Source organism: Salvia hispanica, chromosome 3 (assembly GCF_029641045.1).
Source record: "Salvia hispanica isolate PSC_SH4W2 chromosome 3, Shi_PSC_v1, whole genome shotgun sequence".
Classification (NCBI taxonomy): Eukaryota; Viridiplantae; Streptophyta; class Magnoliopsida; order Lamiales; family Lamiaceae; genus Salvia; species Salvia hispanica.
Window position 1 is genome coordinate 787,831 of NC_142694.1, and position 24,902 is coordinate 812,732.

General features: G+C 37.5%; 6 protein-coding genes and 2 long non-coding RNA genes across 8 annotated transcripts; 6 read left to right on the top strand and 2 right to left on the bottom strand.

The window, feature by feature from the left end:
* Positions 1–112: 112 nt before the first annotated feature.
* Positions 113–1,576, bottom strand: EMB2757 (Transducin/WD40 repeat-like superfamily protein). The gene has a single exon (XM_048115191.2). It carries the CDS (start codon positions 1,284–1,286, stop codon positions 225–227), a length of 1,062 nt encoding a protein of 353 aa, XP_047971148.2. The 5' UTR covers positions 1,287–1,576; the 3' UTR covers positions 113–224.
* An 840-nt stretch (positions 1,577–2,416) lies between these two features.
* LOC125211748 (Tetratricopeptide repeat (TPR)-like superfamily protein) lies at positions 2,417–4,135 on the top strand. Its single transcript, XM_048111658.2, has one exon. It carries the CDS (start codon positions 2,512–2,514, stop codon positions 3,925–3,927), a length of 1,416 nt encoding a protein of 471 aa, XP_047967615.1. The 5' UTR covers positions 2,417–2,511; the 3' UTR covers positions 3,928–4,135.
* Positions 4,136–4,775: 640 nt separating this feature from the next.
* On the top strand, positions 4,776–5,373 carry LOC125216413 (uncharacterized). The gene is made up of 2 exons (XM_048118115.2): positions 4,776–4,885; positions 4,982–5,373. Exons 1-2 carry the CDS (start codon positions 4,802–4,804, stop codon positions 5,309–5,311), a joined length of 414 nt encoding a protein of 137 aa, XP_047974072.2. The 5' UTR covers positions 4,776–4,801; the 3' UTR covers positions 5,312–5,373.
* Positions 5,374–6,544: 1,171 nt separating this feature from the next.
* On the top strand, positions 6,545–8,747 carry LOC125216598 (uncharacterized). The gene is made up of 2 exons (XM_048118351.2): positions 6,545–6,734; positions 6,831–8,747. Exons 1-2 carry the CDS (start codon positions 6,653–6,655, stop codon positions 8,462–8,464), a joined length of 1,716 nt encoding a protein of 571 aa, XP_047974308.2. The 5' UTR covers positions 6,545–6,652; the 3' UTR covers positions 8,465–8,747.
* Positions 8,748–10,079: 1,332 nt separating this feature from the next.
* Positions 10,080–11,365, bottom strand: LOC148929839 (F-box/LRR-repeat protein At1g55660-like). Its single transcript, XM_089068496.1, has 3 exons — positions 10,592–11,365; positions 10,494–10,550; positions 10,080–10,417 (listed from the first exon to the last, which is right to left on the bottom strand). Exons 1-3 carry the CDS (start codon positions 11,363–11,365, stop codon positions 10,145–10,147), a joined length of 1,104 nt encoding a protein of 367 aa, XP_088924622.1. The 3' UTR covers positions 10,080–10,144.
* Positions 11,366–13,194: 1,829 nt separating this feature from the next.
* Positions 13,195–13,614, top strand: LOC125211660 (uncharacterized). Its single transcript, XR_016136404.1, has 2 exons — positions 13,195–13,226; positions 13,318–13,614. It is a non-coding gene; the product is annotated as an uncharacterized LOC125211660 (long non-coding RNA).
* An 834-nt stretch (positions 13,615–14,448) lies between these two features.
* On the top strand, positions 14,449–15,669 carry LOC125214285 (F-box/LRR-repeat protein At3g26922-like). Its single transcript, XM_048115228.2, has 2 exons — positions 14,449–15,339; positions 15,418–15,669. The coding sequence occupies exons 1-2, from the start codon at positions 14,449–14,451 to the stop codon at positions 15,667–15,669; spliced, it is 1,143 nt and encodes a 380-aa protein (XP_047971185.2).
* Positions 15,670–19,808: 4,139 nt separating this feature from the next.
* On the top strand, positions 19,809–21,550 carry LOC125216560 (uncharacterized). Its single transcript, XR_007175428.2, has 3 exons — positions 19,809–19,932; positions 20,052–20,539; positions 21,282–21,550. It is a non-coding gene; the product is annotated as an uncharacterized LOC125216560 (long non-coding RNA).
* The last annotated feature ends 3,352 nt before the right edge of the window (positions 21,551–24,902 follow it).

The following is a 24,902-nucleotide window of genomic DNA, read 5'->3' on the forward strand; positions in this document are numbered from 1 at the left end:
GAACAGCAGAACATAGTTTCGATCATAGATGGCGCCTATGTAAACAACAGAAGTCGAATGACATTAAGCATTCAAAAGATACTCTCAGCAATCCAAACATACTATTTCAAAAGGTTAAGAAAATAGAGCAATAGAGCATAGAACTACAAAACACGGCACAATCTGATAAATGTACCCTTTGTTTCGCGTAAGTTCTAAACCTGCAACAAATTATACATTACATGTCAATTTCTAGGAGGATAAAGCTCCCATAACGCTATAGTGGCATCTTCTGAAGACGAAGCCATCAGTTTACTATTAGCTGAGAATGTGACAGCGTTGCAAATTGCGTGATGGTATTTCAGTATAGCCAACGCATTCCCTTTCCGATAGTCATGTATCCTCACCCTGTGATCCCATCCAGCAGTAGCGAAAATCTTACCATCTGGCCTTATGGAGGTCCCTGCTATACCGGGTCTCTCCAAAATAACTTCTTTCTTGACCAAGCACGATCCCATTGAGGGATTCAAGCTAAATGTCACAATTTTCTCATCAGCAGATCCGGAAACCCCTCCTCCACATGAACTGTCAATAGACAAGCTTAGGACTGCCTCCGAGTGAAATTTCACACTAGTCACCGGCAAGGAAGGATTTCTCAAATCCCATAACACCATTGATCCATCCTCAAACCCAGCAACAACATGTGCATAAGCCTCCGACTCAGATGGCAAAAAGGCTCCAACAGCCATGCACATTCCTCTCGACTTTGCAGAGCGATCCAATGAGCTTGGAGGCAGCTTCACAAGCTTTTCAGCAGTGTTAACATCCCAAATCTCAACTACAGACAAGTCTTCCCCAGCTGTGGCAACATAATTACGCCCTCCAGTCTCCGAGCCAACCTCAGTTTCGTGGGGATCATTGGATACTTTTTCAGTTGGCGTAATTTCAGTATGGGGCTTGTTCAATACACAGAGCTTGCAGAAGTGATACGAATTCGTATTAATCGTACTGAGAGGGCTTCTGGACAGGCCAGCTTCTCCCAAGTCCCAGAGCTTGATAGCTCCATCCCTTCCTTGACTAATCACTCTGTTCTCCCCAGCAGCAGCAATGCTGATGATGCCATGAGCTGCACTGTGAACCCATGATGATGAAATGGTCCTACGCTGCAACGTGTCCCAAATTCGCAGCTCCCCATCGGTGGATCCACTGAAAAGGATGTTCTTGACTGGATGGAAGCAAACATCCGTAACAGAAGCGCGGTGGCCTCGGAGAACAGCCACAGGATCGGGAGGAGGCCGCTTGCTCATTTTTCTCTCTCTCTCTGAGGCAATATATCAAACAGTTTGCCTACACTGTGGCCAACCCACTAACGACACCACGCTTTCTAAGGAGATCTTTATATATCTAGATATGCGCGCTTGCACATACAAGATTTAATCGATGATCAATTGATGGTAATCGATGATCAATTGATGGCCGGTATTAGAAGAGAGTGATGATTCCAGAGCTTTATAGAGATAGAAAAAGTCTGTGACCAGAAACTGCATCAATTTTATTTTTATCCCAATTTCTATTGTTAATAGCCTACTTTTCTAATTTTCCATCAAACCCATAAAAAATTAATGTTTCATTTAAAAAAACAACATAAAGAGCATCTCCAATTGTTTTAGCCGGCCATAGACTAGCCTCTCTCTCGTCATCAGCATTAAAAATCCACATATCACATCATCATTTTAAGCAAATAGGCTAAGTCTAAGGCCAGCCACAGGCTAACCGCAATAAAAATAATTCAAAAACAACTACATTACGGAATTAAACACAAAATACGGAATTAAATTTACGACATATATACGGGAAAATTCGTTAATTTTATTTAAATAAAAAAAAGTACATTAACTAAAAATCAAAAAAATTACATAATAAAAAAAAATCCAGGCTTCCACACACGAGCCACCGCCCCACTCTACTCCTCACTAATTTATTAAAAAAATACATTAAAAAATGTTAGTATGCCTTGAATCCGTTATAGTTTGCCCCTAGCCGACCTTATGACATGTTTCTGTTTTAGGTCTTAATTTTGTATTGAGCCTAATTGTTGTTGTCCATCGCTAGATGTTGCTCTTGTACAGAAATTTAGAGAGAGAAAAAACTCGTTAAAACAAGTGGTGCAAATGAAAACGAAACTAAAATGACATTATATAGTTTTTCAAAAAATTTCAAAAAAATAAAAATAAAAAATAGCGCTGGCCGATCGCTCGCCGATCGGCACGCCACAATGGGTCCAGCGCTCGCCCATTCTCTCGCCGATTTTGCACTGGCCTATTCCAATCATTTAGCTAGCCGACCGGCTAGCGACTTGAATCGGCTAGCCGGTGGGAACTATTATCTTTTAACTGTATTGTCAAATCTTAAATTGCGTAAAGATTAAAACAAAGAGCGATGATAAAAACGTTGTCTTTACTGAAACATCAATTGAAGCGAGGGCTTCAATCGACGATTCACTCCTCGATCTCGGCCATATTTTGAAAGATTATGCCGATTTCAATTCCATTCATTCGACGCTCGGCCTCTCTAATTGCACCCAGAGCCCCTGATTTCCCACTCAAAAGATTCCTCTTTTTCAGCAAATATTCATCCATTCCAGCCCAAGATTTCCTGACCCATTTGCAGAAACATCAATCCCATGTCGAGAAAAACCTAGACGCGGTGAAATCCAATCTCGATTCTCAATGCATAGCGCAAGTGTTGGAACAGTGTGCTATTGAAAAGCCCAAATTGGGCGTCCGATTCTTCGTTTGGGCTGCTTTTCACCCCACACACAGACACACTTCGTACATGTATAGCAAAGCTTGTAAGCTGCTGAATCTTGAGAAAAACCCTCGAATCATTGCTGATGTCGTGGATGAGTATAGGGATGAGGGTTTTGCTGTCAGTGTTAAGATGTTTAAGGTGCTCTTGAATTTGTGTAAAGAGGCTCGGTGTGCGGAGATGGGATTGTGGGTTTTGGGGGAAATGAAGGAGCTTGGGTGTATGCCTGATACGGTGTCGTATAATGTTGTAATTAGGCTTCTTGTTGCAAAAGGTCGATTAGTTGAGTCGATGAGATTGTTAAAAGAAATGCCTTTATGTGATCTGACTCCTGATATGGTCACCTATTGCTCTGTGATTAAGGGTCTTTGTGATGGTGGAGATTTGGAGGCTGCTCTTGGATTGGTTAAGGCAATGAAGGGGCATGGATGTGTGCCGAATTCTGTGATCTATTCGACCATACTCGATGGAATTTGTATGCACGGGAGCTTGAAGCTGGCATTGGAGTTCTTGGATGGAATGGAGAGAGTGGAGGGGAAGGAGAAGGACGAGGGTAGGCCGAATGTGGTGACTTATACCACCATGATAAAGGGGTTTATCGATAAAGGAATGGCTAGTGAGGCGCGGAGCATCTTGGATCGGATGTATGATTCAGAGATGAAACCGAATAGGGTGACATTTGTTACTCTGATTGATGGACTTGTCAGAGAGGGGAAAGTAGAGGAGGCTCGGAAGGTGGTTGATACGTTTGGAGGAGATGGGGTTCGGACGGATGAGCTTTATAACGTGCTTGTGCTGTCTCTGTTCCGAGCAGGGAGACATGGGGAGTCGGAGGAGGTGTTTAGGACGATGCTGGCTCGTGGGCTGAAGCCTAGTGGTTTGGCAGCAAGTAGCATCATAAGAGGAGTTGTGTTGGAAGGGAGGGTGCTTGATGGATACTTCTTGTTTCAGGAAGTCGAAAAGCTGGGATCTTTGGTGTCGATCGATCGCGATGTTTACTCGAGCCTTCTGGCTTGCCTTTGTCAAGAGAATCATCTTGCAGAAGCTGGGAGCCTGGTTAATGTCATGGTGGAGAGAAGGGTTCAGTTAGAGCCTTCTCAGTATGAACATTTAGCTAATTTTAGGAGTTTCTTGAATTAGTTTGTAGTGTTGAGGTGAGTTTTGTTTGATCAATTGCTGTTGAATCTTGTTTGGAAGCAACTGACTGATTAGTATAGTATGCAGTATCTATGGAATTTTGCGTTGTTAGAATCATGTGAAGCACATCATAGATTGATCTTTTACATGTAATAGGAGTAGTATATTATTGTTGATTTTAATCAAATGACCTCGTTTTTGTCTGAATAAACGATATCATTTACCTCATTGGTAATACATATATGTATGACATCAATCAAAAAATTTAATCTTTTATGTAAAATGTTACATAAAATTACACAATTTCATAAAATAAATCAATATGGAACACTTGCGAATAATTTTCATTATATTATTAGAGTAATACTATTATAATTATAGTAATCGATCAAAACTTCACAAATTTTTCGACTTAACTTATCCTATATACTCGTCCGTTCCATTACAAATGCAACGTTTTCTTTTTTAGGTTGTCCCACTAAAAATGAAACGTTTCTTAAAATGAAAACACTACTCTCTCTACTTTTTCCTCTTTCTTACTTTACTCTCTCTTCATTAATTCACAAAATAACACTTGCATAAAATCCTGTTTCGGAAACCAAATATTTCATATTTATTGGGACGGAAGGAGTATAAATTATGCTGTCTCCCAACGGAAGGGTGAATGGTGCTATTTCATAATTTCAATCTCAAATATTTACACTTACATTATTTATCCAATTACTATTTAATATAAGGTGAGGTGTCGAGTAAAGCATAGCTTGGAAATACACGTGTCTCTCAAAAGCCAATATTATCAATAACAGTCGGTGATCACATTTACCTATAAATAGATAGAATAATGTCTTCACTATTCACCTCACATAATCAAAACACAATGTTACAAAGTAGAAGAGCTATTTTCCACCAAGCCAATTCCTTAATCCACTTCAATTACAGCTCCATATCCCACAAATATCAGGTACAATTTCTCTTAATTCACCAATTTATCAATTTCTATTTATTTACACATCACATGTCAATAATTATTTGTTACTATGTGTTAATTTAATTTAAGGGCACAAGCACTAATCCTTCAACACAAGAAGACTTGACCAAAAGCTACAATCGACATGAAGTGAAAAGAAGCACCAACAATCCGTACGAAGATCAGAGGGAGACGACGGCGGAGACGGCCAAGGGGGTGGTCGCGGGAGCGGTCGAGGCGGGGGTCGAGATAGGGAAGATGGCGAAGAAAACGTTGGACGGAATGGTGGACGCGGCCGAGAATGTGAGAGACTCGTTGGATGACGACGGCGGTGCACGGACCGAGAAGCGGGGCTCGGATAAATTTGTGGAGGATCTCCGGCGACGAGGCGATGGATATGATCTCAACGATCGCCGGTGAATTGTAGTCTTTGTAACCACTATTTGTTTTGCTTAATGAAAAGGTTGCATGTTTTTAGTAAATTTATGTTTGAATTAGTAAATTTTTTACTTATAAGGTTTGAATTAATTTGCAAGTAACAATTGAGCACCCTTAATTTATACTACTATTAACTATTAATGTTCAAACTTAAATGAATTTCAATTCGAATAAGATCGACGCAGATCTCGATAGCCCAAATTCGATGGGGCCGGCCCAATAAAATGGCTTAAGGCTTTAGTTTCAAGTTTTGAGAATCATAAATATTTGAATTTTAAAACGCAGTTAAAAGTAATAAAATGTTTATTTTAAATTTATAACTTTTATAATTAAAATTTATAAGATGTTAAAACTAATTATCCAATATTCAATTCTAATTTTTGACTATATTTAGGTTTTTGTAAAATGACAAGTGATACTGTGACACTACTTTTTTACAATAATATTACTTTTAAAATGATACTGTGACACTACTTTTTTACAATAATATTACTTTTAAAATGATACTATGACATCATTGATACAATAATATTATAAATATTATTAATTACAATAATATTACTTTTAAAATAATACTATGACATCATTGATACAATTGATACAATAATATTATAAATATTATGCTGTGTTGGATATTGCTGGCTAAGAAAAATTGTTGTATAATGTACACCATATTGTTGGTCGTATTTTTTATAATTTTTTTTGTCACATTGCAGTTTATTATTCATCCACTTGCACAAATAATTAATAATTAGCTAGGAATGATAATATGATTAAGAGGTGGTGACGTACTAACCTCCCCTGTCCAAAAACAAAAAATCATGTAGTCAAATATTTAATTAAAATGAAAATATTATGAGTATGGAATACTAGAAAGTGTAAGATCAATTAAATGCATCTAGTAACGAAAATATGCCATCAATCATCAAAGTGAATAGTCTATAAATTATGTTCCATATGAGATAGTATAACAATCAGATTTTAATTATTATGAATTATTTTTTAGAAAGTTTAAACAATTATGTTTTTAAAATACTCAAAAAAAATTAAATATAAATTGTAATTAATAGTCATAATCCTATTCCTAAATTATTAGTAGTACCAAAGAAGACAAATCTTAAACAAAAGTCAATAGTATTTGAATTTGAATTTATAATGAATTAGATCCAGATGTTTCATAATTAGATTTTCCCTAATTTATTTATGTAAAATTAACAACATCGATATTCTCAAAGTCAACAAAACCAAATGTTACAACTGCTTTCTTCTTCACAAAACTGTAATTCAATAACCTAGAAAATTTGCAGAGAATTCAACTGAGAAATGCCGAGGCAGCGCTGGCGCAAGTCGTTTAAATCCTTCATCGATCCCACTAGCAACGATCAGCTCAAAGGAGTCAAAACAGGTACAGAAAATCTACTAATTAATTGCTTCTTTTTACCTTTTCAGATCTTCTATGATTACGATTTTGATTGCTCTTTTTTCCTGTGGCAAACTGCAGAAATTGATGGAAATGTGCAGAAAATCTTCAATTTTCTGAATGACAAAGTTGGTGATGAAAGGAAGGAGGAGGTGGCAGATTTGATTAAGGATTTCCAGAAGCAGTACGACTCGCTCTACGCTCGTTATGATAATCTGACTGGAGAGTTGAGGGATAAGTTTCGTCGGAGAAAGAGGGGGAAAGACAGCTCCTCGCCGAGCTTGGATTCGTCGGATTCCGATGATTCGGCGGCGGGAACAAACGGCGAGATTGAAGTCGATGTGGAGGAGAACTCATCCGCCGTGGATGAGAAGGAATCGTTGCATCAGGAGTGTCAGAGCGCCGTGGAGAGGTTAAACGCTGAAAATGCGCAGCTGCAATTGAGGAATTCTGAGATGGAGAAAATGTTGAAGGAGAAGGAGAGTGAGATTTCCGATGCGAGGAAGGTGTTTGAGGAAAGTGAGAGTGAATCATCTGCGCGGATTGTGGCATTGACTGCAGATGTGAACGATCTCCGGGAGCAATTAGGGCATCTGAGTGATCAGAAAAGTGAATCGGATAGGGTTGTTGAGAAACAGCGTGAAGAAATTTCGGAGATCTTGGTTCAGATTGAGAAATTGAAAGAGGAATTATCTCTGGCTGAGAATCGGAACACTGAATTGGGGCATAAGATTGTGGAGCATGAGAGAGAAATGGAAGAACAGAGAGATGAAGTCCTGAGATTGAGAGAGGAAAACAAGCAATTGGAAGTCCGGTTTAGGGATTGCCATGAGAAACTCATCAAATCAGAGAAGAAAACAGAGGAGATCTCTGATCAGTTCCGGGAAAGCATGGCTGCGAAGAATCAGGACATCGATCAGCTCGAAGAAACCATAGAAGACCTAAAATCCGAGCTAGAGATCAAGGAGGATGAGCTTAGTTCTCTGTTAGAGAATATGAGAGCCACTGAGGTTAAGCAGCGGCTGTCGGATCAGAAGCTCCGGATCACGGAGCAGGTGTTGAGCGAGCAGGAGGAGGCCCAGCAGAACAGAGTTGAGAAGTTGATGGAAGAGCAGAAGTTGCTGGAAGAGAGGGTTTCTTCATTATCCGGGCTAGTTTCTATCTACAACGAAGCTCGACTGAATTTGTTTGCGGAAATCTCTGAGAAGACGAATGAGACGTTGAATGGGATTGACACATTCTGTGTGAAGTTTGAGGAGGACTGCAGCCACTTGGAGTCGCGGGTTTTTGAAATCGGGAATGAGCTCAAAGCTGTGCTGAACTTGATTATTGGGAGCAATGCTGAAAAGGATGAGATGAAGAAGGAGATTGGGAGTTTAGTTCAGCAAGTGCAGGTGTTGACGGAGAGAGTTAAGGAGGTGGAGATGATACTGCTGAATAACGAGGGGGAGAGGAAACGCCTAACTGAGATGGCGAGGCAGCACGAGGAGAAGGCGAAGGAGATGAAGACGATGATAGAAGAGAGGGACGAGAAGGTGGGAGAATTGGAGAGGAAGATGAATGAGAAGGATAGTGGTATGTTGAGACTGAGTGAGGAGAAGAGAGAGGCCATAAGACAGTTGTGCATTTGGATCGATTTTCACCATGATCGGTACGAAGATCTCAAAGACATGATCTTGAAGAAGAGGGGTGGAACAAGGCAGATTGCTGCTTGATATTTGTTCCAAAGAATGTTGGTGTGATTTGTTTGTAAGTTCTCTTCTTTTGTATCTGTTTCTGATTTTCTGGTAAATGCTTATTTTGTGCAAAGATTTGATTGTTTGGATGATGCATTGTGTTGTTTATTACAAGTACATGGTGTATAGGAAAACATTATGGTACTACTTTTAGTTAGTTTGGTAAGTGCTTAGTGTTTCCTTAATGCAGCAATTGTTTGATTGTGAAATTGCTAGTGGAATTTGTGTAGCTTATTAAGGATGTTCTTTCTTTTCTTTTTCATTATATCTCTTTATAAGTTGAAACCATCATTTTCTTTATTTTTTTATTTGGAGATAATATAGAATTCATTAATAATTCTCAAGAGTCAAGACAAGTAAAAGTAATTACAAAATAGTGAGATTAGAGCAAAAACTGAAAAAATAGGAGTAACTATTATTCACAACAGAAGAATTATAGCAATAAAAAATTAAATTCTGTTTCTGACAGAGTTTGATTCAAAACTGAGGGATGTAAACATATTCTCTTTCTTCAACTATTACTCCATATAAACCTAAACTAACTCGCAATAAATGATGAGATTCCTCTAGTAACTTTCCAAATGGTGAAGAAACTATGTTGGAAGTCTCCTCACAAGACCAATTACTTCCTTATCAAATTGACCATTTCAGCTCTTTTAGTGGGTCTTGCCTTTTGGCTTATTCACAATAGATCCTCTGCTGTTTGAAAACAAAATTTCTTCTGATTCTCAAGAAAATACAGATCACATTCCTACCAAAAAGGCCACATCTTTCTCTTATTTCTCAAGGCTTGATGTTGTTTGTATCTGTCCAAGTGTTTGTTAAAAGATTGCATTTTGTTGCCAAAGGCTCAGTTATCACTTCTATTGATATCAAAGTCAGTATCTTTGTACTTTGTATTAGTAAATACTAGCTTAATTTTTATTCTGATGAAAAAGTGCAGAGTCCATAGTTAGTGAAGAAAAAATCAATCTTTTTCATGGGGGTTGGGTTGCTAATAAGGCAGGTCCTTTTTACACAAATAGGAGTTGCAACATAATCACAGAAGACCAGAACGGTATGAAAAATGGGCAGCCCGGCCCGGATTATCTCTACCCCGGGACTTGATGAGGAATAAAACTTGGGCTTTCGATATCAAGACACCAGTTCCAGTCTCTTCTATGCATACTCTCGAAGATATATGTTTCGAATAAAGAAGCTATAATGTTGATTTGGTGCCACATTTCATGTTTTTTTGCTTATGACTATGCAATGCTTGAAGTATACATTGTTTTAGTCTTCTTATTTGCTTTTCTTGTATATCTCCTGCAAAGGCTAAAAAGTTGGATTTTTTTTTTTTGAGTATTGGCCTCTTGTTCTTTGAGAACTTCTGTTTTGGCAAAAAGCAACCAAGAAATTAGGCATATTAATTGTAGTGACTTTTCTCTGCAAAGCAACTATGATATGAAGCTTTTTTTTCCTAAAGTTTCGGATCGCCTCTCCATCTTCAGTGTCGTTCAACCGTGCCACCTCTCCATCACATAATGATCGTTGTCAAAATAGCCAAAATTGTGTTCTAATATTCATCACATGTAAGCATGGACGATAAAGATGGTAAAACAAGTAGGAGGTGAAAAATTAGTGACAAATATTTTCGAGACAAAAGTGAAAATAGTTTGATTATACATCAAAATCATAAAGACCGTCGTCAGAGTCAGAGTCGCAGTCATCTTTGTCAGAGTCGGAAATCTGTTCAAGAACAAACACATTAGGAGAAAACTCCACCTCACAACACAAAGTCTTTGTCAAATAGTCCATTACTCCCTGAAACACTGTGTGTGTGCGTGTTAGGGGAATTTCTCCAATAACCCCTCCAATAACCTTGAGAAATTTCATGTTGGGAAATGGGGGAGGAAGAGTTTGGTCAAAGGGACCACCATTGCGTTCAAGAACCTGTAATTAAGTTACAAAACAAGCATTAGCACAATATAGTATATATGTGGAGAGAGAGAGAGATACAGAAAGGTACCTTGAGCGTGTCCAGAGTCAATGAAACAGTGATGGCATTCCCAAATTGGTGAAGCATCTGACAAAGTTGTTATGAATCTTATTGAAACGGTAATCAACCTCGTCAATGTCTAAATGGACTTGTTCCAACATTGGGAGATCCACCTTTGCACACTCCCAAGCCCTATGACAATCGTATCTAAACGAGGTAAGCAAGGGAGCATAAATCTCCTTGACCAGAAAGACATTGGTGATTTCAAGAACCCTAAGCTTTGGAGTCTTGAAGACAATCCAATCATGAGAAGTGGAGTCCAGAGTAAGGTTCTCCAGCTCGGGGAGGCCGGAGAAGGGCTCCATGCGGACGTCATCGTCATCGAAGACCAAAGAGGAGGTCTGAAGAAGAAGGGTTTTCAAATTTGGTAAAGATAAGCGTCCCCCTACTTTAATCGGGATTCGCATATTCCTGAGCTCGAGCTCCCGCAGCGTCTTGCAGGAGATGAGCGCTTCCGGAAGCCTGAGTGTGAGTTTGGTGGGGGCGTGGAGGCGGAGGGATTGAACGCCGTGATTGATGGCGTAGAGCACGCATTCCTCCACGAATTCCCTGTCAACACTGAAGAATCTGATCACGCTATCGTCGAATGAGAGGTGGAAGTTGTGCACCGCGGCTGTGGCGTCACGGTGAGAGAGCAACTGGGACGCAAACTCAGAGTGGATACACGTATTTTTGAGGAAGAGGCCTAATCTGAGGTGGAAGCGGAGGCTGGGGAGGAGACGCCACATGTTTTTCCATCTGTGGGAGAGAATCGTGGTCTTAACGGCTTCAGATATGTCGATTTTGTCGAGGATGAGTAGAAGAATATCGTCAGGGAGTTGGCTCATTCCATCTCCCTCCATTCAATTCCTTGAAGAAAGACAAACTTTATTTTTAGGGTTGGAGAGGCAAAGGAATGAAAGAATCCTTAGATTTATAGGAAAATTATAATTTATTTTTTATTCATTATTGCTTACCATAATGTTGAAATAGATTTATACAATCACGATTTATTAATTATTTATAACTAGGGTTTAGGGTTACTATATTCTAAAAAAAGGTTGATCCTCATAAACCTTATTTCTAACTAAATCCAACTTTCGTTCAATCAAGCTCATGGATTCACTATTGGAGGTAACCACAAATTCTCTGGTTCTAAATTTGGAAATCCTAAATTGGTATCAAAATGTTTCAAATAAGTACGTACGAGATTATAAACTACACGAACCGATCATATAATCAAAAGTAGAAAACGAAAAAAAAAATCTCCAAAAACAAAACCGGATAATTTAATCAACTTGTTCATGAATTGAAAAATAGAAGAACTAAAAATCCATGAAGAATTTTGGCTGAAGAAAGATTTAAAGGGGTGTAACTATATGAGTGTGATACGGTGAAGAGAAAAGGCAGAGATGAAATATGGAGAAAAAAAATAGCCATGATGAAAATATTGAGAAGTGAATTCGGCATAAATAAATAGATGATAGAGCGGCAATATTTTTATGGTATCTTCCTTTTTCATACCTTTTAAAATCCTCAAATTATCTTTTTTTTTTTCAATCTTTTAAAATCTTCAAATTAGGGAAAAAAGATTAAAAGTTTTGGGCTGAGGAATCAAAATCCAAAAATTTAAATTCGAAGGGCCGGGACGGCGATATGTATATAGTAAATAGTAATTAGGTTTGGTGGGTACATGCATATATAATGATTAATTGGAATACCAAATACATATGTACTACTATTACCCTTTTAATAGAGGCTTATTCATCACAATAAACGGTGGTAGGATGCTGAAGAAAGTGAAGTTAGAGGCAATATACATTTTCTTTTTCTTGAATCACAAGTTGATATATTGGAGGCTCAAAAATATTTTTTTAGTTTTCAATTAAAATTTTGGCCTATTTTTGTAGTTTATTTTGCTCTACTACTACTTTCTCTAAATTTTCCATGCTTAGCTTGCCTAAATTTTCCATGCTTAATCTCTAAATATCTTTCTACACATATTCATTGAGTTTACGGAAAATGCTATATACACTAAAAGAAATAAATCAAATTGAATCCTAACTATCAAACAAAATCCTAACAACCATTTGAAATACATCATGAAAATGTGACTAAACATTATAAATCCATGCATAAAAAATCACAAATCAAATCAAATCCTAACAAACATATCAATAGCTCTGTTATAAATCAGTACTCTTCCTTACTAATTCACTCATCACAGTCTCTTCAATGGCTACCACTGAAGAAAACCCTAAAATCTCCGAGCCGGCAGCAGCGCCTACGAAGAAAGGAAGGAGCAAAAAAGCGTCAAACCCCACCACCACCGCGGAAGCCATGGCAAGCAAAGAGATCGCGAACTCTGATTTGGAGAAACAGGTGCAAGCAATGCAGGAGGAGCTCGAGAAGCTCAAGATCGTAAAGGAGGAAGCCGAGGCGAATATGAAGAGCAAAGAGGAGGAGCTCGATAGGCTGTACAACAAGATCAAAGACGAGTCTAATGCAAAGGTATGTTACATCTTCACATGATCATTTCAATCAAGAAACTAACTTATTATGATGCTTTTAATAGGTAGAGGAAGCCAAATCTAATCCAAAGGTATGTTATGTCATTTTATGTAGTATATCATATGTCCTGATCATTTTAGTCAAGAAACTGAAACTTACTAAATATGATGCTTTTAAATATAGGTGGAGGAAGCTAAATCTAATAATGCAAAGGTATGTTATGTAATGTAGTAGTATCAGTTAATAAAAAAAGTTGATGATCATTTCAATCATGAAACTTATTCAAATGTGATGGTTTTAATAGGTGAAGGAAGTTAAGAAGGCAGATGGTGATTCGAAAGATGGAATTGTTGTGGGACGAAGATCGAAGAGAGAGCGGAAAGCACCAAGTCATTTGAAAGATTTCAAACTTGGCTAAAGATAGTTATAAGCTTTATGTGATTTCATATTTGTTTTCTTGTTTAATTAATGTTAGTACGTATTATTTCCTAGAAAGTTGTGGTCTAATATTTCAACAATTTAGTAGTACGAGATGAGCATGCATTTTGTATAAGTTTGTGAAGTTGATCAAAGCACATTTGATGAATTTAGAGGTAATGTAGGATTTCTTTTCCTTAATCTCAAGTTGATACTCCATATTGAAAGACGTAAATTTAACTCTCCAAATTTATATTGGATTCCTAAATATAGGCGTATATAGATATTTAGAATTGATTCACAATAAAGAAAACGGGAATATTTTCTTTGTTTTAATTTAGGTGATTAATTCAATATTTCACAAAATTCTATCAACGAAATTGTGAGGATGGCGAACGATAATTTGTTTAGAAATAAGCGAGGAACATAATATTAGAAATTATAGAGATAGCAATAAATAATGGTATGATGTAGATTTTCAATTCGGGGAAATATGACGGAGAATTGTGCAGTTTTAGATTTTTAGTTGATTTTGATACGAATTTATAGAAAATTAGAATTGGGCAGTACCGAAGAGATCTATGTTAGAAGAAGAATTTCAGATTGAAAAAAGAAAAAAATAAAAAATATGTCTCATCCTAATATATTACTATCAATTAATTATAATAATGCTAAAAGAATGAGATATTTATGGGATCTAATAACTGCCCTTTATAATAATCAATTTAATTATGTAGTCCCGTAATTATGGAATGAAATGTTTCCGTAATTATGTTATCAATTTAATATGAGATTTATAACAACCAAACAAAATATAAATTGACATAACTATTCATCTTTAGACCGTTCAAACCGCGCCGCCGCCTCTCCATCCCAGGACTGTCCGCCTAAGGTTCATGCGTCTTTATCATATTTTACTTTGCATTGTGGATTAATATTGAATTTTTGTTACAAATCAATCAATCGAAATAGATTATTTTTCTAAAGTTGATTCTTTCTCCAGGAAATTAATTAAACAATGGAGGAAGAGAGAGATTGGATGAGCCAACTCCCTGACGATATTCTTCGACTCATCCTCGGCAAAATGGACACATTTGAAGCCGCTAAAACCACGATTCTCTCCCATAGATGGAAAAACCTATGGCGTCTCGTCCCCAGCCTCCGCTTCCACTTGAGCTGCATCGGCCACCACGTCTGCGACATAGAAGATTTAACCATCCGCCTCTCTCAATTGGTCTCCCGCTGCCTCTCTCACCGTGACTCCGCAGCCGCTGTCCACGGCTTCCACCTCTCACTCGACGTCCCTAGATTCAGTCTAGTTGCCTTCGAATTCTTGGACGAAATTGTGGAGGAATGCGTGCTCTACGCCATCAATCACGGCGTTCAATCCGTCCGCGTCCACACCGATCGCCCACTAACGCTTCCTGAAGCGTTTATATCCTGCAAGACGCTGCGGGAGGTCGACCTCCGGCTGTCGTATTGGGTTCACATACCCGGGCACTTATCTTTACCAAATTTGAAAACCCTCTATCTTGAAACTGGATTCTTCTTCCGCGGTAATCACAACGAAGTGGAGCCTTTTTCCGGCCTTCCAGAGCTGGAGAAGCTTACTCTCATCGGTTCTTTTAAGAATGGACTTGTTATAAAGGCACCAAAGCTTAGAGTTCTCGAAATCACCACTCCTTGCATAGTGAAAGAGATTTACACCCCCTTGCTTACCTCTTTTAGATACGTGTCTGATAGGGCTTGGAAGTGTGCAACCGTGAATCTCCCCATGTTGGAGCAAGTCCAGTTAGACATTTATCTTACTAATCCATGGTACAATTACCGGCATCACATTCATTTTGTCAAGATGCTTCACCAATTTGAAACTGCCACCATAGTTTCACTGACTTTGGACACTCTCAAGGTACCTTTCTCTCTCTTTCTCCTCATACTAATGTATGCATATATGTACTTTATTGTAATGGTTGTTTGATACTAATAGGTTCTTGAATTCAATGGTGGTCCCTTTGAGCAAACTCCTCCTCCACCATTTCCCAACATGAAATGTCTCAAGGTGATAAAAGGACGTCACGGAATTCGCACAGTATTTCAAGGAGTAATGAACTATTTGACGGGGACTTTGTATAGTGAGGTGGAGTTTCCTCCTAATGTGACTGTTGTTGAACAAATTTTCGACATAGACTATTATGAACAGTATGGCGGGTCAGATTCTAACTATACTGACAGCGATTAAGACATTGAATTACAATTATTTTCACTTGTTTCAGTTATTTTGCTGTGTGCTTTGGATATTGTTCTTTGAAGCCTTGGATATCGTTCTGTTTTCGTTATTATGGAGGTTTTAGTGGAATCTTGTGATGTTGAGTTTTTTTTTTCAGCTTGTTGGATGCTTCGCGCAATTGTTAGTTGTTAGAATCACTTAGATCTAGTTTTACTTCTTGTTGAATGCATAATTATGGTTCACTTCTGCCTATCTGTCACTCTAGTTGGTCATTTAGCATAAATCCAGTAGTTTGCAGTTTAAATTTCTCGTTTACGTTTCTTCCAAGGCATGCTCTGTTTTTTCTTGAAGTTTGTTCATCCATGGTATTTCAAATACTTAAGAAAGATGAAGTAGAAAATTGAAATACCAATTACTACCAAGCCACCCAAAAACACAACCCCCCTAGACAGAGTTGGCCTATAGATGCTCAAGTTCGAGGAGCTCGGGTTATGATTATCCGCCTTCCTTCTCATAAATTCATCTTTCAAATTAAGAGTGCAGTTGCCATGTCCGGCTGTTAGGACAATGAAGTGGCCATGTTCCACATCTCCGAGAGAAACCTTGACCTGAATGATAAGAATGTTTCAAGTTGAAAAGGACAAAATTCATACTGAGGTTCTCAACATGAGGCATATTTAGGTGTTTCACAACTCATAATGTGCATCAGATTTATAATTACACATTGCCAGCATTTAATGGGATTTTCCCTTCTTGGTAAATTCCGGCATAAATCATGAATGGGAACATCTTAAAGTTAGTTAAAAAAACATAAATACTTCTAGCAGATTTGATATATAATGTGAGACACAACATGTGATAAAAATGTAGTAAATCTAAGAGCAAAAATGAGTTATTATACCTTTTTCATTCATTGAAGTTGGAATTAAAAAGTCCTAACTTTTGATATCACCCTCTTACTAAATAATTTGGGATATATATTATTAATAAATGGCGTCCAACGATCCATGTTCTTAATTTTCGTAATATATACTAGAATAAATCCACTTTTTCTCTCTTTTAAATGCATATTTTTTACTTTGCAAAACGTAATTCTCTCACCCAGAAAAAGAAGTTAAAAATGCATTCTCTGACCATTAAATTTAAATTTTTAGGGAATTAAATATAAATGTTAATTGCTGAAATTAGTTCTTCGTATGCACTTATTATAACTATTTAAATTTACTTCCAATATCTACGGCAAAATCAATTTGATTAATTGATTACTTGATTTGATTTACTCACAAAATTAAAGAAGCCTCCATATTCATGCATGCAGAAAATCAAGATAAGCTGCGTTAAAATTCGGTATATACCTTAAAATACTATTATGAAATACTCTCTCCATCCCATAACAATACGTGTTCTTTCTATTTTCGTCCATCCAACAAAAATATGTGCATTCCATTTTTGGAAAGTTATCCCACTTTATTAGTACCTCTATACATCTATTTATTTACACCTTACACCATAATTATCCACTACTAAAAATGTGAGTCTCACTATCCACTAACACTATTTTAACTACTCGTCTTCTCCTCCTCTCGCTTACTTTCATTTTGTCTTAATTCCCTTGACATATCTATTGTCACATATTTTTTATGGGACGGAGGGAGTATAAATGATGTACAAGTGTTATTCCGATCGATTTAATTTGGTGTTTAGTTAGCTGCACTCCGAGTCTCTCCTAAGATATTGAGATATTAAGACAATTAATTAGATATTGAGATGAGTATCAAGTTTACCCAAAATTCATGCTAATTAAATTTGAAAATCATCTTCACCAAATGTAAATGGATCGAAGATGAGTTGAAATGATATTAGCTTACAAAATGCAGGTTAATCATGCATCACAATTCACACATGCATTGATGTGGCCAATTGCATAGACACAAGAAAATCTCAAATTCTCTAGTGCAAATAATAATAATCTCAACCCAAAAAGATCAAAACTCTGCTGCATGATTTGATTATTAGAATTAAACATTAAATAAAAACAGTAAAACATGCTTCCAAACATGACCTAGTATATGGAATTTTTAGCTATTTTTAACATCGAGAAGAAATTAAGTCGAAAGTGAAGTGCATGAATATATAGAAGAGAAATAAAAAGCAATGTACATCTATTTGTGGAAATTGACTTTACAATTAGGGTGATCACTTGCGTAACTTGATCAGTTCTTTCTCTTCAGTGGTAAGAATCTAACTCAACCAGATTAATTGTTTTATGGGAATATTCTTACCTGTGATTTATTTCCCAGCCGGCAGCCCCGACACGCCGATCATCTTCATCCCTCCAAGAAAACATCCAAGAAAGACCCCAATCAAAGTTGAGAAGATAGCAGCGCCGCACGCACCACCGGCAGCCCCGACACGCCGATCATCTTCTGTCCCTCCAAAGAAAACATCCAAGAATAAGGTGCGCCGCACTCACCACCGGCAGCCCCGACACGCCGATCATCTTCTATCCATCCAAGAAAACATCCAAGAATAAGGTGCGCCTTAATTTTGTCTCTTCTTCTTGAAAATGTGTAGTTTATTTAGTTGTTGTATAGAGAATCTGGGGCTTAATAAATCCGAGTTGCGAGAAAGATGTTGCAAGTTTCATGAAAGATGAATTTACAGCGAGGTGGGGAAGATTCCAAAGAGAATTTAATGTATTTTTTATTTCTAAAATGTCCACGTGTCAATTTAATGTATTTTTTAATTTTAGCAAATGTTTTTGATCCTCCCCGAACCAGAAATTACGGTAGGAAGAAGATGAAGGACAGGCCCTAATTAATTATTTTGAAGATGAAAACAAAACTATCCTGAAAACTCACTTTCTGCAGCCCAATAATATTACCAAAAAATGGAAAACATAACTATCCTCAAAGCCCACTTTCTGCAGCCCAATAATCATACTATCCTGTGAGTCCACTTTCATCCATGCAAATAATATTACACTATGTTAGAATTGTTATGATCTAACAGACTATAACTTTTTTTGTCTAAAGGCATTGAAGAAGAATGGAAGAGGAGCCACCAACCAAACGCGTGAAAGTAGGGGAACAGAAGCAAGAAGTGAAATACAATGTACAACACATCAAGAAGGCCAGCTCGTTTAACAAAGTAGACATGGTGGATAATTGCTTGGGAATTCAAGGGAAACTGACTTGTCTCCCTATAATGGAGAAAGACTACAATCATCAGAAGGGATTGGCCGGTATTAAGAACTCAAACACGGTCAACATGAGGTTATTCAGCAAGTCTACATCTAGTTTGTTGGTGGAAGACGTCAGTTTCACGTTGGATCACTGGTTGTGTAAGCAGTTAACAACCCAAATTGATGCTGATACAGAGCTTCGGCATCTTTGTGCTCGGGAGTTTATAAAAAATCGCGAGACGTGGTGGAATCGCATTTCCTCGGACTTTTGTAGTATTTTTGGACCGGTTGTTGATGGCATTAGGGCGCTTCATTCCGCTGGTAAGTATCATGGAAATCTTAAGTACGGAATTGTGATCAGCGTCAAGAAAAACCAACCTCCGAAGGGCCACATTTCAAACACTAAAGATCGATCTCCTAAGGAACTAGAAGAGCTACAGAGAGCAGACGTCAAACAACTCATATCCTTAATTGACCGTGTCATAAAGTTTCCGTTCTCGGAAACAACTTGTGAACCTTTTATCCCACCCTACATAGATTCGTTGTGTCTAAAGCAGCTAAAGGATTGGAATTATCACTATAGTCGCTTGCGGAAGCAATGGGATCTCAATCCGGTGATATTCTGGGATGAAGAACAGACGATAAAGTTGTTGTACGCGGTATTTTGGATATTATTTAGAGACGATACTACATTTGCCAGATCAATTGTTGCCGGTGCTTTTAAGAATGTAGATTGGCATGTACGGGTGGAGGAAAAGCAAAATGCGAACATGAATGCTGTCTTGAATGATATTACATGTAATGGGTTGAACAAGCTAAGATTCTGGAGGAATTGTATGCAGCATATGGGGTCCACGGATAAGGAAGTTAGTAAGAATTATAGTGATCGTGAGACCACCCACAGATTCCTCATTAAAATTATCCCGGAGTTAATTACTGAGACCGTAGATGCCACGCGTAGGTTGACCAATTTTGAATTAGTCAGATTGTTGAAAACCGTTAGTCATCTGGGGATGAAGATAGAGTATACGCTTCTGGTGATTTTGCTTGTTGCCTCAGTAATTTCTTGTGGTGTAGCTGCAGATTCGGAGGTAATCAACGATGATAGCTCCTGAATTTAGTGTATTTATTTCTTCTTATTAAGTAGTACTAGTAATTTATGCAAAAGATTACCAATATGATTTACTGAAATATGGCATGAGCAATTTAGGAGGAAGTTGGAGAAGGACCAGAAAAAGGGGAAAGGCGGAGATAAGAGGGATGCACGATAAGAGAAGAATGAGGGGTCTAGTTCGGAGTTGAAAATGGAATCTAAAGAAGGGAGATTGCTACCGGTAAGAGAAGAATGTGATTCCTCGTCGAATCATTGTATGGATGATGATAAGACATTGGTTGCTTGCCTGAGAGTTCCTGGGAATGGTATATGATTTGCTTTCACATTATGAGGTTACTTTTTGTTTATTTCTCTTCATTGGATTGTTGTATCTGTTATGGTTAAGCTGTTTGAATTCCGAATAAAGATGTATGCAGTACTTAGTGTTGTGACAAGAATTGGGGGACATGTGATCTTTACTTCTTACAATATACTTGCTTGTTCTCCAATTGTTCTAATGATATCAACAAGCAAAGTTTCAAGCCTCTGACTCAGTTCAGCTAGAAAGGAAACAGATTGAGCTGCAAGAGAACAAAGATGCTGAGGTATGTGAATCAGTGTTATTATTTCATCAATTCCCATATCATATAAAGAATAAAGGTAATGTTACTAATGTTTCATCAATTCTCATATCATATTGTCTGCAGCTTTTACTTTAATTTGCAAACTACTTTCTTCCTCTCATCAAATTTATTTAGTTACTATTTCAAGTGCTCTCTACTTCTCTTGTTTACTACAATGCATATTAGTTAGGGGGCATCATTACCAATGTTCAAATACTAATTAATTGCGCATGTGTTTGGCTAGAGAGTTTTATCATTGAGATCAAAGGACTATTCAATCGAGACTGAGCAATTGATGGCTTTTCACTCGCAGAGTCTTGTATTAGTTTTTCCTTCTTGTTTGACAGTAGATGAAAAAGGCCATTTAACGAAATAATCATTGAATAAAAACGGTGTAACTCATTTTTTACTCAGATTGCTACATTTTATCACATGCCGTGTCTCACATGATCTCAATGTCTTTGGTTAATGAATCCACACAACTTATGCTGGATTTTGAGTGTGTACTCTATTATCTATATATCTAAATTTAAGATGTTCCCATTCATGATTATACCGGAATTCACTGAGAAGAGAAAAATCCCATTAAATGCTGGCTGTGTACTCATAAATCTGATGTACTTACTATTTAATATGAGTTCTAAACTCCTAAATATGCTTCGTGTTGAGAATCTCATCATTATGAATTTTGTCCTTTTCAACTAAGAAGCGTTTTATCTTTTAGGTCAAGGTTCCTCTCGGAGATGTGAAAAACGGCCACTTCATTGTCCTGACAGCAGGACCATGGCAACTGCACTCTCGATTTGAAAGATGAATTCGAGAGCAGGAAGCGGATAATCATAACCCGAGCTCCTCAAATTTGAGCATCTTTAACAGTTTAGAACTACTACTACTACTCTACTTATTGTATGTATAGCAACTCCAGTATGCCATGCTGTATTTTTTTATGCTTCATTGTCACAAAATAAAATAATACTCCAGTATTTTTAAAGTTTGTTTGAATCATTATGAATCTTACATAAATGAACCACAATTATGCCTTCAACAAGAAGTAAAACTAGATCTAGAGATGCCCAAGGTTTTCGGTTCCGGCAGTTAACCGCGGAACCGTAACCGCCGGTTCCGAACGGAACCGGAACCGTAACTTTTTTCTTGTACCGGAACCGCCATATTTTTTAACCGTGGGCCGATTCCGGTTTCAAATTTTACGAACCGAAACCGTGCCAGAACCGTCGGTTCCGGACGGTTCCAAAGTGGAACCGTGAAAAACCGTCGGAAAACCGTGAAACCAAGCCAGAACAGCGAAAAACCGCCGGAAACCGGCGGTTCGGAACCGTGAAAAACTGTAAAAAAATCGCCAGAAAACCGGCGGTTCCAAACTGGAACCGTGAAATAGCCTCACGGTTCAGTTCCGGTTCCACATTTCCTGAAACCGGAACCGCCGGTTTACGAACCGTGGGCATGTCTAACTAGATCTAAGTGATTCTCACAACTAACAATTGTGCGAAGCATCCAACCAGATTAGAAACAAAGTTCAACATCACAAGATTCCATTAAAACTTCCATAATAATGAAAATAGAGCGATATCCGAAGCTTCGAAGAACAATATCCAAAGCACACAACAATATAACTAAAACAAGTGAAAATAGTTGTAATTCAATGTCTTAATCGCTGTCAGTATAATTAGAATCTGACTCGACATAGTCTTCATAATTGTCTATGTCAAAAATTTGTTCAACAACAATCACATTAGGAGGAAACTCCACCTCACTATACAAAGTCCCCATCAAATAGTTCATTACTCCTTGGAATACTGTGCGAATTCCTTGACGTCCTTCTATCAACTTGAGACATTTCATGTTGGGAAATGGTGGAGGAGGAGTTTGCTCAAAGGGACCACCATTGAATTCAAGAACCTATCAGTATCAAACAACCATTACAATAAAGTACATATATGCATACATTAGTATGAGGAGAGAGAGAGAGAAAGGTACCCTTAGAGTGTCCAAAGTCAGTGAAACTGTGGTGGCACTTTCAAATTGGTGAAGCATCCTAACAAAATGAATGCGATTCTGATGATTGTAGCCTGGTCTAGTCTCATGAATGTCTAAATAGACTTGGTCCAACATGGGGAGATTCACGGTTGCACACTCCCAAGCCCTATCAGACTCGTATCTAAAAGAGGTAAGCAAGGGAGTGTAAATCTCTTTCACTACCGAAGGAGAGGTGATTTCAAGAACTCTAAGCTTTGGTGCCTTTATAATAAGGCCATAAATAAAAGAACCGATGAGAGTAAGCTTCTCCAGCTCTGGAAGGCCGGAAAAAGGCTCCATTTTGTTGTCATTACCGCGGAAGCACAATTCAGTTTCAAGATAAAGGGTTTTCAAATTAGGTAAAGATAAGCGACCCGGTACGGAAACCATGTACGACTGCCGGAGGTCGAGCTCCCGCAGCGTCTTGCAGGATATAAACGCTTTAGGAAGCGTTAGTGAGCCATTGGTGTGGACGCGGACGGATTGAACATCGTGATTGATGGCGTAGAGCACGCATTCCTCCACAATTTCGTCCAAGAATTCGTCGTCAACATTACAGTAACTAGGGACGTCGAGTGAGAGGTGGAAGTCGAGGACAGCGGCTGCGGAGTCACGGTGAGAGAGGCAGCGGGAGACCATATGAGAGAAGCGGATAGTTAAATCTTCCAAGTCGAAGACGTAGTGGCCGGTGCAGCTCAGGTGGAAGCGGAGGCTGGGGACGAGACGCCATAGGTGTTTCCATCTACGGGAGAGAATCGTAGTTTTAGCGACTTCAAATGTGTCCATTTTGCCGAGGATGAGTAGAAGAATATCGTCAGGGAGTTGGCTCATCCGGTCTCTCTTCTCCTCCATTGTTTAATTAATTTTCTGTAAGAAAGAATCAACTTAATTTAGAAAAATAATTTATTTCGATTGATTGTTTTGTAACAAAAATTTAATATCAATCCACAATCCAAAGTAAAATATGATAAGGATGCATGAACCTTAGGCGGACCGTCGTGGGATGGAGAGGCGGCGCGGTTAAACGGCTCTGAAGATGGAGAGGCGATCCGACAGTTTAGGAAAATTATAATTATAATGGGATTAAAACAATAGTTATGTCAATTTATATTTTGTTTTGTTGTTACAAATCTCATAATCAATTGATAACATAATTATGGGAATATTTCATTCCATAATTACGGGATTACATAATTAATTGATAATTATATATGGCAGTTATTAGATCTCATAAATATCTCATTCTTTTTAGTATTATTATAATTTAGGAATCCAATATAAATTTAGGAATCCAATATAAATTTGGAGAGTTAAATTTACGTCTTTCAATATGGAGTATCAACTTGAGATTAAAGAAAACAAATCCTACATTACCTCTAACTTCATCAAATGTACTTTGATCAACTTCACAAACTTATACAAAATGCATGCTCATCTCATACTACTAAATTGTTGAAATATTAGACCACAACCTTCTAGAAACTAAGACGTACTAACATTGATTAAACAAGAAAACAAGTTTGAAATCACATAAAGCTAACTATCTTTAGCCAAGTTTGAAATCTTTCAAATGATTTGGTACTTTCCGCTCTCTCTTTCGGCCTTCGTCCCACAACAGTTCCATCTTCTTAACTTCCTTCACCTATTAAAACCATCACATTCAAATAAGTTTCATAATTGTAATGATCATCAATTCTTTTTATCAACTGGTACATTACATAACATACCTTTGCATTAGATTTAACTTCCTCCAATATTTAGTAATTTTCTTGATTAAAATGATCATCAGTATATACTCCATGATTTACATAACATAAACATACCTTTGCGTTAGATTTGGCTTCCTCCACCTATTAAAATCATAGTATTTAGCAATTTTCTTGATTAAAATGATCATCAGTATATATGATTTACATAAAATAACAAACATACCTTTGCTTTAGATTTGGCTTCATCTACCTATTAAAAGCCTCATATTTAGAAGTTTCTTGATTGAAATGATATCAGTTCGAATGAATTACTACATAACATAATTAGACTCGTCTTTGATCTTGTTGTACTGATTGTATATTTTGTCTTGCAAGTTCTATTATGGTACAAATTATCAATAGTTATTTGTAGTATAGTAAATGAAATTTTATGATATGATAGGAGTATTTTTTTTTTGTTAGGGCTTGTTTTATACATCGAATACACTAAGAAAAATCCACTTTATCTCTGTTCTTGTTTGCTCAAGCTTCATAGTGCCAATTACTATATATATTTTTTTTTTCTAAAATTATGAAACAAAATTGGCAAATCAAACTTTTAC

Excerpts from the sequence above, each read along its gene's own strand:
- EMB2757 (XM_048115191.2), bottom strand. The coding sequence starts at position 1,286 with ATGAGCAAGCGGCCTCCTCCCGATCCTGTGGCTGTTCTCCGAGGCCAC.
- LOC125211748 (XM_048111658.2), top strand. The coding sequence starts at position 2,512 with ATGCCGATTTCAATTCCATTCATTCGACGCTCGGCCTCTCTAATTGCA.
- LOC125216413 (XM_048118115.2), top strand. The coding sequence starts at position 4,802 with ATGTTACAAAGTAGAAGAGCTATTTTCCACCAAGCCAATTCCTTAATC. Across the intron at positions 4,886-4,981 it reads CCATATCCCACAAATATCAG|GGCACAAGCACTAATCCTTC; the intron begins GTACAATTTCTC and ends ATTTAATTTAAG.
- LOC125216598 (XM_048118351.2), top strand. The coding sequence starts at position 6,653 with ATGCCGAGGCAGCGCTGGCGCAAGTCGTTTAAATCCTTCATCGATCCC. Across the intron at positions 6,735-6,830 it reads GCTCAAAGGAGTCAAAACAG|AAATTGATGGAAATGTGCAG; the intron begins GTACAGAAAATC and ends GGCAAACTGCAG.
- LOC148929839 (XM_089068496.1), bottom strand. The coding sequence starts at position 11,365 with ATGGAGGGAGATGGAATGAGCCAACTCCCTGACGATATTCTTCTACTC. Across the intron at positions 10,551-10,591 it reads TCCATTTAGACATTGACGAG|ATGCTTCACCAATTTGGGAA; the intron begins GTTGATTACCGT and ends CAACTTTGTCAG. Across the intron at positions 10,418-10,493 it reads TGACTCTGGACACGCTCAAG|GTTCTTGAACGCAATGGTGG; the intron begins GTACCTTTCTGT and ends ACTTAATTACAG.
- LOC125214285 (XM_048115228.2), top strand. The coding sequence starts at position 14,449 with ATGGAGGAAGAGAGAGATTGGATGAGCCAACTCCCTGACGATATTCTT. Across the intron at positions 15,340-15,417 it reads TGACTTTGGACACTCTCAAG|GTTCTTGAATTCAATGGTGG; the intron begins GTACCTTTCTCT and ends TGATACTAATAG.